Source organism: Heterodontus francisci, chromosome 6, assembly GCF_036365525.1.
Source record: "Heterodontus francisci isolate sHetFra1 chromosome 6, sHetFra1.hap1, whole genome shotgun sequence".
NCBI lineage: Eukaryota > Metazoa > Chordata > Chondrichthyes > Heterodontiformes > Heterodontidae > Heterodontus > Heterodontus francisci.
In genome coordinates, this window is record NC_090376.1 from 98,828,442 (window position 1) to 98,840,456 (window position 12,015).

Here is a 12,015-nt window from a genome sequence, read left to right on the forward strand (position 1 = left end):
TTGCTGCCCTTGTCCTTCTAGTTGGTAGAGGTCGCGGGTTTGCAAGGTGCTGTTTAAGGAGCCTTGGTGCGTTGCTGCAGTGCATCTTGCAGATGGTGCACACTGCTGCCACTGATCATCGGTGGTGGAGGGATTGAATGTTTGTAGATGGGGTGCCAATCAAGCAGACTGCTTTGTCCTGGATGGTGTCGAGCTTCTTGAGTGTTGTTGGAGCTGCACCCATCCAGGCAAAGAGAGAGTATTCCATCACACTCCTGACTTGTGCTTTGTAGATGGTGGATAGGCTTTGGGGAGTCAGGAGGTGAGTTACTCGCCGCAGGATTCCTAGCCTCTGACCTGCTCTTGTAGCCACGGTATTTATATGGCTACTCCAGTTCAGTTTCTGGTCAATGGTAGCACCTAGGATGTTGATAGTGGGGGATTCAGCGATGGTAATGCCATTGAATGTCAAGGGGAGATGGTTAGATTCTCTCTTGTTGGAGATGGTCATTGCCTGGCACTTGTGTGGCACAAATGTTACTTGCCACTTATCAGCCCAAGCCTGGATATTGTCCAAGTCTTGCTGCATTTCTACACGGACTGCTTCAGTATCTGAGGAGTCACGAATGGTGCTGAACATTGTGCAATCATCAGCGAACATCCCCACTTTGACCTTCTGATTGAAGGAAGGTCATTGATGAAGCAGCTGAAGATGGTTGAGCCTAGGACACTACCCTGAGGAACTCCTGCAGTGATGTCCTGGAGCTCAGATGATTGACCTCCAACAACCACAACCATCTTCCTTTGCGCTAGGTATGACTCCAACCAGCGGAGGTTTTCCCCCTGATTCCCATTGACCTCAGTTTTGCTAGGGCTCCTTGATGCCATACTTGATGTCAAGGGCAGTCACTCTCATCTCACCTCTTGAGTTCAGCTCCACGTTTGAACCAAGGCTATAATGAGGTCAGGAGCTGAGTGGCCTTGGCGGAACCCAAACTGAGCGTCACTGAGCAGGTTATTGCTAAGCAAGTGCCGCTTGATGGCACTGTTGATGACACCTTCCATCACTTTACTGATGATTGAGAGTAAGCTGATGGGGCGGTAATTGGCCGGGTTAGACTTGTCCTGCTTTTTGTGTACAGGACATACCTGGGCAATTTCCCACATTGCAGGGTAGATGCCAGTGTTGTAGCTGTACTGAAACAGCTTGGCTAGGGGCGCGGCTAGTTCTGGAGTACAGGTCTTCAGTACTATTGCCGGAATATTGTCAGGGCCATAGCCTTTGCAGTAGCCAGTGCCTTCAGTCGTTTCTTGATATCACGCGGAGTGAATCGAATTGGCTGAAGTCTGGCATCTGTGATGATGGGGACTTCAGGAGGAGGCTGAGATGGATCATCAACTCAGCACTTCTGGCTGAAGATTGTTGCAAATGCTTCAGCCTTATCTTTCGCACTGATATGCTGGTCTCCCCCATCTTTGAGGATGGGGATATTTATGGAGCCACCTCCTCCAGTTAGTTGTTTAGTTGTCCACCACCATTCACGACTGGATGTGGCAGGACTGCACAGCTTAGATCTGATCTGTTGGTTATGGGATCACTTAGCTCTGTCTATCGCATGCTGCTTACGCAGTTTGGCATGCAGATAGTCCTGTGTTGTAGCTTCAGCAGGTTGACACCTCATTTTGAGGTTTGCCTGGTACTGCTCTTGGCATGCTCTCCTGCACTCTTCATTGAACCAGGGTTGGTCTCCTGGCTTGATGGTAATGGTAGAGTGGGGGATATGCTGGGCCATGAAGTTACAGATTGTGGTTGAGTACAATTCTGCTGCTGCTGATGGCCCACAGCGCCTCATGGATGCCCAGTTTAGCATTGCTAGATCGGTTCGCAATCCTATCCCATTTAGCACGGTGGTAGTGCCATACAGCACAAAGGAGAGTATCCTCAATGTGAAGGCGGGACTTCGTCTCCACAAGGACTGTGCGGTGGTCACTCCTACCAATATTGTCATGGACAGATGCATCTGCGGCAGGCAGATTGGTGAGGACGAGGTCAAGTATGTTTTCCCCTCTTGTTGGTTTCCTCACCACCTGCCGCATACCCAGTCTAGCAGATATATCCTTTAGGACTCGGCCAGCTCGGTCAGTCGTGGTGCTACTGAGCCACTCTTGGTGATGGACATTGAAGTCCCCCACCCAGAGTACATTGTGTGCCCTTGCCACCCTCAGTGCTTCCTCCAAGTGGTGTTCAACATGGTGGAGTACTGACTCATCAGCTGAGGGAGGGCAGGAGGTGGTAATCAGCAGGAGGTTTCCTTGTCCATGTTTGACCTGATGCCCTGAGACTTCATGGGGTCCAGAGTCGATGTTGAGGACTCCCAGTGCAACTCCCTCCCTACTGTATACCACTGTGCCGCCACCTCTGCTGGGTCTGTCCTGCCGGTGGGACAGGACGTACCCAGGGATAGTGATGGCAGAGTCTGGGACATTGTCTGTGAGGTATGATTCCGTGAGTATGACTATGTCAGGCTGTTGCTTGACTAGTCTGTGGGACAGCTCTCCCAACTTTGACACAAGCCCCCAGATGTTAGTCAGGAGGACTTTGCAGAGTCATCAGGGCTGGGTTTGCTGTTGTCGTTTCCGGTGCCTAGGTCAATGCCGGGTGGTCCATCCGGTTTCATTCCTTTTTATTGACTTTGTAGCGGTTAGATACAACTGAGTGGCTTGCTAGGCCATTTCAGAGGGCATGTAAGAGTCAACCGCATTGCTGTGGGTCTGGAGTCACATGTAGGCCAGACCAGGTAAGGACAGCAGATTTCCTTCCCTCAAGGACATTAGTGAACCAGATGGGTTTTTACAACAATCGACAATGGTTTCATAGCCATCATTAGACTAGCTTTTTTAATTCCAGATTTATTAATTGAATTCAAATTCCACCTTCTGCTGTGGTGGGATTTAAACCTATGTCCCCAGAGCAGTACCCTGGGTCTCTGGGTTACTAGTCCAGTGACAGTACCACTACGCCACCGCCTCCCCTGATAGGGTAGATGACATTGAACACAGAGGACATCAATGCCTTATCTCGCTCTCTTTTGTTCTTGCAGGAGAGAGGCACACACAACACAAGGGAGAGGGTGCCTCCAATGCCTCCTTCTCCACAGGGTATATTTGATCGAGGAAGGGCACATTCCTCCCATCTGGGCCCTCTCCCTTGAGCGAGATAAGGCATTGATGTCCTCTGTGTCCAATGTCATCTGCCCCTATCCATTAGGAGTTGCATTTCACAGTGGTAACAGGTCGTCAGCAGCACTAGGCTGTGAGCCATTCTGAGGGATCGATAACTGCCCTGGGCACACACCCTTCCATCTTCAGGAGCAGCATGCTCCCTGAGGCTCTGCAGGTGATATGTCTGCTGGAAGGTGCAAGCCCTGAGACCTCTCTGGAGGGTTGGGGGTTGCACTCACCTTGCCAGAACATATGAGATTGTTGAACCTTTACCGGCACTAAATCCAGGATCTCATTTGTTAAATTCCAGAAACCATGTTATGGAACGAGAATGCTGGAGCCTATATTTACTCAGTTTCACATTTACTGTGCATAGTAAAAGGATTACAAACATGTAGCTCCTCACTCAAACCCTCCACCAGTCTCAATGAGTATCTGCTTCTAAGTGCTCAACTAAGACTCCCAATTAATACCCTTCACCTGCATATAATCAAACCATTGACATACTGTTAGCAGATTAACATCCGTGTCTCACAGCAGCAGCATTCTGCAGCCAGGCCTGCTGGGCCTGGCTGCAGAACCTCCCTCCTCTCCTTCATGGCCTCCAACACGACATTCAGGTCTGCGTCATTGAAGCAATGGCCAGCCCTACCTGGGTGCTAGTCCTCCAGCACCACTGAGTCATCTCAACTCCCTTTGGGTCAGTGGACGGCTTTGGCATGATGCACAATTATCTTTTTTAATGCGTTCTTGGAACGTGGGCATCGCTGGCTAGGCCAGTATTTATTGCCCATCCCTAATTGCCCTTGAACTGAGTTGCTTGCTAGGCCATTTCAGAGGGCATTTAAGAGTCAACCACATTGCTGCGGGTCTGGAGTCACATGTAGGCCAGACCAGGTAAGGACAGCAGATTTTCTTCCCTAAAGGACGTTAGTGAACCAGATGGGTTTTTACAACAATTGACAATGATTTCATCGTCATCACTTGACTAGCTTTTTAATTCCAGATTTATCAATTGAATTTAAATTCCACCGTCTTCCATGATGGGATTCGAACCCATGTCCCCAGAGCATAAGCCTGGGGCTCTGGGTTATTAGTCTAGTAACATTATCACTGCGCCACCGCCTCCCCTTGCCCTTTCGTCAGGGCAGGCAGCAGCCTCAGTGATGGCTACCGTGGGAAGTCAAAATGTGTCCCATGCTTTATCTGACCCGCCTCCATTGCTGCCCCCACTGGCTCTAATTGGACAGGAAACTCATCTCCATACCAATTAAGAGCTTCTCCATGTGAAAATCAGGACTTCAATCAGTTTCCTCCCAGAGGCGGGTTTCTGATCCAAAACAAACCCCAGACCTGTTTCATGCCTCCATGGAAAAATTCAGCTCACTGTGTAGGAAATTGCAAACACCAATCTGTTTACATTGGCAGCTGTGTGTTTTGCTTACTTTCTTCTCCTGATCTTTTTTAATTGCTTCTCTGTCAATATCTTTCATGGTTGGAGTGGCGTGCAGGGGAGGGAGCTTTCTGAGCATGTGAATTGTTTGCTGGTTCTGTTTTGCTCATCACACATGAAAATACATTAGGAATATTGCCTACATGTCGTTTGTGAACCAGTTGAGACAAATAATGGATGACCAGACGTTAGAGAGTGAATATATGGAATAATATTTCCAAACAGCTACTTGTGCAACTCTGTTGTCCATTCGATATTCTTCAGATCATGCTCACAGATGTTCTGCATGTGTTTCCCTTCAGTTCACATTGAACATGTATTTAATTAACATATTTACTTAATTCTTCAAATGCCTGGAATGATACTGATATTAATTTTGAATGTTCTGGAAGTATGGGTTGAAGTGTGGTCATTTTCTAAATTTTACAAAAAAAACAAATGTATAAAGCTCCTGGGTGGGTCCAGTTGACCAGCTGGAGTGCTTGTTAAAATTGGCTTCACACCAGGTTGGAAGTTTCCACCAATCTGGTGTGAAGTCCAAGTGGTGTGACAGTGCTTTCTGGAGCAGGTTTCGTGTGTCTTGGCTTCAGTGCAATCAGGAGGCAGATCACAGCCTGATTTCCAAGTCACACTAATGCTTTCACACTGATATATACTCAAAACTGCTTTGTCTCAGTGCAAAAGCTGTTAAAAAAAACCCTTTCTTGGCCTTAGTTGCAGGCATCATTATCTATATCTGTTGTATATTAAAAATCTTACATCTGTGCACACTGCCTGTCAACTTTTTCAGCTGTAAATTCATAAGTCCACATTTATAACTGCTGGTTATTAAAAACACATAAGCTACCTGTTAATGTAAATTGGTTATTGATGGCAACTATTTTTGCAAAATATTACATTGATAGGGAGTGTAATATCACTGTCAAGATCTTCACATCACATCTGTCCATTCTAATTAAAAGCAAAATACTGCGGATGCTGGAAATCTGAAATAAAAACAAGAAATGCTGGAACCATTCAGCAGGTCTGGCAGCGATCGAATGACCTCCATTCTAATTGTTGCTTCTAGTTCCCTGACTTTACTTATAATTTATTAAGGATGCTTTTATGCTGCAACTTTGGTGATTTCCACTTGGCACCAATGGTAAAGTGGTGGAATCTGCAGATGGGATTTCATCTAATTTTGTGGGTTGATTCTTGTTTATGCCTTTTCTGTATACTGATCACTTATGTATACAGGGTTCAGCCATGCTTTACCACACTATTAAACATAACTGCAATGTCACATTCTAATCTATTCTTTTGAAAGTGCAATTGCCTGTGGATTTCAACTTTCTCTCTGATATCATAAGCCATTCCCAAAAACTGCTGATCAGTAAAGTACAGAGAAACTACCCTTCTCAAAACAATGTTGAAATTGATTGATGCAAACACAATTTATTATATAAAAAATAAATGTATCAACAAAATGGGCATTAAAGCTTTTTAAGGACCTATCGCTTTAACGTTTCACACTCCTGTAAAGCACTGCAATTTACGAGGACTAGAATCCAGCGATTACTTACAGTAGGCTTAAAATGCCTTATTGTAATTGGCATGTAATGTTTAAATGATCAAAAATATCTTTCTATAATGAAGTTTTTTTGGCCATCTGTCAAACTTTGGTGAAATTCTTTGCAAATTACCAGTGAAATGAGGCCCCTGTAGAGCTGAAGAACCTAGATGCTGCCAAAATGGTTCAGTGATTTAATGTCAGTGTCCCACAGCTTCAGATGTAATCAGCAGATGCTCCAGTATTAACATAAATGTTTTTCTAACCTCAGCTGTCGGAGAGAAATAAAAGCTTCCTATCTGTTTCTGATCAAATTCGTTTTGCTTGCTTTTGCATAATTAACATCCCTTGATGATACCTAACCTTTCTTTCTAATATCGAATGTTGGTCTAGGCAAAATCCATGCCAGTCTGAACAATCAACATACAGTATGTGAAGAGAAACTGAAATAGATTTTATACAATCTCCTCATTTCTAATATGTGCATTCTGTGCATGAATTGCAGAAGTGAACGACATACTATTATGTTGTTCTTCTTCCACCATATGCAATGTGCCATTTCATAAGGTCATTTCTGTTATTTCTTACTGCTAACGTTTTACTGCTTGAAAAACTGCAGCATTCTGATTCCGTTCTGAACAACTCTTGAGACACAGCATTGTGGCATTCTGAAATTAAATAATCTTCAGAATGCCAAACGGAAGCCTTCATTTGAAAAATGCCTACACAATGTCCAGCTGGCTACTTTACAATGGCATTTTGAAGTGTCAATATCAGTACCTGAATATTTTCAATATCGTGTTTTTTCCTTACAAAACTAATTTGGGTCAATTCAATGAAATGTACCTTGAGAGAACACAAAATGGACAAACTAATAAGAAATGTTCAAAATCATGGATAGGTAAACTTTAACATATTACTGTGTACAGATAGTTCATCTGAAACACTTGTTGTGTTTCCTTCCTGCCTGAATACACTGTAGTAAATGCAACGTGGTGGGCTATATTGAGGTTGCGGGTGGAGTTTTGCTACAATATACTGGCAGACTGGCAATTCATCACAGTTCAATATATCATGTCACCCCCACAGGCTAATACTGTTTCTCAAGAACTGGTTCTGAAATACTGATAGCCAGCAAAGCCACTAGGTTTTGGAAAAAGCATTTATTTTCTTGCCTCTGGTCTAAAGGTGATCATACTACAGAGGTTTGCTGAGATTGTCCAAGCTGCTGTGTAACCTACTCATCCATCACTGTGAGCCCCCTGGTCATGAAATGACAGTGCAGTAAATATCTTCAGCAGAAGCCTTTTAAAGTACAAGCTGTTTTCTGTAGGAATTTTCAGCTTTCACATAAAACACACAGTCATGAGTGACTGCTTCTGTTCCAAAGTCATTACTGTTTGGATGATAGAACATCTTTCAGAGAATAACCAAAAATTTTAAATGTCATGTCAAGTTTGTTGAGGCTGTTTTCAGGCTATGCTCAAGGTTACATGAATATGGAGTGTCCTTTTTTTTATAGTTGAAGATGTGGGAGAGGATAATTCATAATGTTTGCTGGATGTCTGCAACCTGGCTGATAAAATTTCTGTCTCTTTCTCCTATCAGCCAAAGCTATTTAATCATTGACTGTACAGCTGACTACTACAGCAGGTGTGATAAGTCAAGATCACTGTCACTTATTAGTAACATGCTGCAAAGATATCAGATAGATAGAAAATAGATTGTGTTTGAAAATTAAATTCTGCCTTTGCTGTGCCTCTAAGCCTTTAAGATTCTGATAGAAGTCTCAAAACACTGCGGTTTGAAAATGAAAAAGTTTTGTTGTATTAATGGTAGTTGGTGCTCTCACTTTTTTATTGTGTTCCTCCCACCTGCCTTATTCAACATGTAAATGTTAATCAGTTTATTAAAGATGCATTCTCTTATGCTGGCATCATTCTCCCTGGAGCTGAATTTGATGAGAGGAAAAACGTGATTTCCAAATTGAGATCATCAGGTTTATGCTATCAATCCTCTACTTAACTGGTGATATCTATGTGCCTCTGTGCATGATTGACATTTCCTGTAGTTTCCGTCACCTTTACAGTTTCCGTCTCTGCTCCCTGTATATTGTTTGCCCCATATTTCTCTACTTTGCATAGTTTCTTTTCAAACTCTGTTCTGTAAGTTAATTTCCCTTTATTTTTTTCCCCATTGCAGAAAATCAAAAAGCACAACGGGAAAAGTCACGTTCTGGCCAGAATGTCCACTTGAATACAACAAGAATTCCAATTGCCAAGGAGCTCAGTTATGAAACAGAGGGTCATTCATCTACTACAAGGAGTAAAGCTGTCAAAAAAAGGGAGGGGCATTCTGTTTTAGACATAAAGGAGAAGGAGATGAGACCTGTTATTTCCAGTGCTAGGGGCGATGCTGTTCCTGAAGTAGAAGCGCTACTGGCTAGGTTACGTGCTCTATAAACCCAGGTTAACATTGAGATCTAACTATACTTAAAAGCTGCAGAAACATTAAAGTCACTGGAAATACAATTTAAGAACTAGTATCAGATACAAATTCCCAAACAATTGGTGTAGGCACTTTGTGAATTGAGATAAACCTATAACAGCAAAATATGAGGTTAAGGTACAGAAGCTATTTCTCAGTACTAGTAAATCAAAGCAGCAGGAATCCTGTAATAAAAACAGAAAGTGCTGGAAATACTCAGCAGGTCAGCAGCAACTGTGGAGAGAGAAGCAGGGTTAACGTTTCAGGTCAGTGACCCTTCATCAGAACTGCTTCTCTCTCCACAAATGCTTCCTGACCTACTGAGTATTTCCAGCACTTTCTGTTCTTATTTCAGATTTCCAGCATCTGCAGTATTTTGCTTTTATTTTAACAGGAATCCTGAGTCTGCCTTGTGTGCTTGCATTTATTTGCCCAATTTATATGGAAAATCGACTTATCCAAATTGACTTCCCTCTTCATTGCTGTTTACACAATACCTTATCCCTAAATCAGGTTATGTATGCATCAATTTTTTTCAATTCACAATGTGACACATGCAGTCTATTTGCAGAAAATCAGCAGGGTTTCAAATCAGGCCATTTGTATGTATAGTTCTACAATACTTTTTATCTTCAATCATTTTTGTATCAGTAGTACAAAGTAAAACTTTAATTCAACTGCAGCAGTGAATTCTTCAGCAATGCATTTTGATTCATAATAAGTGCAAGTTAGATATGGAACTAACTTGGTGTCTGCCATATGAACAGGATTATTATTACTGTTAATACTGGCTGCCGTCTTGACTCAAAATGGAAGGCAGTTTGTATTTCTAATAGTACTGAACCAGGCATTTACTAATAAAAACTCAGTACAAAATACAACTTACTTTCTTACCAACCTATCGCAATAATAATTCTACTACAATGGAATATATGCTTATCAGATATTGCACAGTAGAAAATTGCTTATGTACCAAAGGATATCATAATCTGTTTAAAATTGTATTTAAACATAAACAGCATAATTATTTGTAGAATTTTGCAATTTTTCTCTAAAATGTTTGTGTGTATATATCTATATAAACATATTATGTATTCTTTATATTCACTGTTTTCATATGATTGTTGGAGAAGAGTTTTAATTTGGTGATTTTTGCAGTGCTTTTATCCTCTGAGTAATAGATATTAATTCCAGTCAGATAGAATGAAAGATGCTGCTTACCAGCATTGTATAAAAGCTTTTGGTATCCATTTTAATTTACAAGGTAATTCATTGCCCATATTTTCAGAGCATTTTATCCTTTGTGTTACATCTGAGTATGCAGGCTAATTTCCTATTATTTTTCTTCACATTCTTCTCATGTCCCTTGTGATTTTGCATCACAAGTATATTGTTTTTCATTGCAAGCAGGTTGCTCGTCCCTCCTTGTACTGTAAATTCACTTTGATTTGACCACCATTCACTTTCAGGCGTAGCGCTGATGGGGAAGAAGTACTTTGTATATGCTATACAAAGTGATTAATGACCAAAGACTGCATAGCAGTTAGGTATAATAAGTCCCTTATTGGCTTTGGGTTTGTTTGTAAGCGGTTGGTATACTAGAACTAACATGGGACCACATACATATATTTAATTCTGTCTAGCCATACATTATTCTACATGTAAACATTACCAGCAAATCAATTCATAACCCAAATCTGTTTCAAAATATTAATGTGTTATCTGGGAAATTTTGCAATTCTTTCTGCAATGGACATTGCAAACAAATGACTTCACAAGGAAATTTAATATTTGCAAATTATCCGAACACTCGTTGCTGCAATATATTCACAAATAAGGCCCCATGTATGACTTTTGTATCTGTGTCACCGTAGAACAGACTTATTTACAGAACCTAAAGTTAGAAATGCATTATTGTGTTCTTTGTTATTATACCTGATGCTCTGATTTCTTCTCACTCAATTCCTAGAAGCAATACTTGGTAGATAATTCTGTGGGATAAGGGACAAGGCATATTATGTAGGGTTGAAATGTTTCTATAATAAAAACATTGCGTTAAACAGAAACATTTTATTTGTTCCTTTTTACAGAGTGATAACAACAGTGATTACAAAGAAACATTAACCAGATTGGTTCCAGTTACTCAAATTATTAAGTTATATTAAGTACCAGTTATGTAATAATTTAGCTCCCATGTTTGCTTTGGTAAATTAAGCTTGATATTTGCAGTGGTATTAGTCTGTTTCAGCCAAGTATTTAGCGAACAAAATCATCTTTAAAACCATGCATTTAAATTTAAAAAGTTAAAGTATGTTGTGAGCTACAGTTTCAGATTTTTTTTCTGTAACACCAAGTGATGTTGCTTTTGATTAATTAGGCAGAGTACAGCCCAATGTATTATTACATCCTTCCAGCACTGTCCATGCTACCGATGGCACCAGAACAGATGTTTACTCATATGTACCATTAATACAGGACTGCATTAACTAATTTTAATTTTAAATCTCATTTGTTCATTAAGTTATTCACATGAAGATTGCTAGTTGTCAATCAAATGTAATCTTTCTCCTGGGGTCCATTGTTTGAAATATTCCAGGTATAGTAGACACAATTAAAATGAAACTCTAGTTTTACTTTTCACTGCCTTGTTCAGTGACCATTATCTATAGTATATTAACATGGGCCCATATCCTGTCAACGTTCATTCCTTGACAACTTTTCCATCATAAATTCCTTTGTCCACAATAATATTAGAAAAAAGCTTATGTATACTTGTCATGTTTTAATTAAACCCTCAACTAGTAGAGATGCTGCAGCACCACCATTGACAAGAGGGTGTAATTACAGTGTGACATGTTTACTCTGCAGCAGTTTCCATAAATGTGGACATAGGTATTTATATTAGAAATGTTAAAATGAGGATAGCTGGTATGATTTTAAAATAAAGATTGGATTACATCAGTGCACTTTGATCCAATTATCCTCAGCCTGGGGACTCTGAAGACTATACTTTGTTTTGACTCCCCACATGCAACATATGGGAGATTGACGAGTGTATAGATATAGAAAAAGGAACAAGTAATTTTTTTTCAAATGCTGGGCCAGATTTTGCTGAATAAATAATGTCATTTGAATGATGCACAGTATTATTAATAAGCAAATCAGCGAGCAACTTGTGGCGAGGAAGAGATATGTTGTGAATCGCCACAAGTGGTTGGGCGATTCGTGCTGCTGCACTGTTAGATTTGCAAAGCCAGTTTCTCGTGTTTAACCTCCCCATCTTTTCCATGAAGCTTCTACATTCACATGTCAATTCCCCTTT

At 41.1% G+C, this 12,015-nt stretch overlaps 1 protein-coding gene across 1 annotated transcript in view; it reads left to right on the plus strand.

Moving 5' to 3' along the window:
- Nucleotides 1-10,751, plus strand: part of LOC137371466 (protein diaphanous homolog 3-like) — a 908,603-nt gene extending 897,852 nt beyond the window's left edge. The window contains exon 28 of the mRNA XM_068034108.1: nucleotides 8,409-10,751. Within this exon, the coding sequence (XP_067890209.1) occupies nucleotides 8,409-8,668 (260 nt within the window). The 3' untranslated portion in view covers nucleotides 8,669-10,751. The remainder of the gene's footprint in view (nucleotides 1-8,408) is intronic.
- Nucleotides 10,752-12,015: the final 1,264 nt, after the last annotated feature.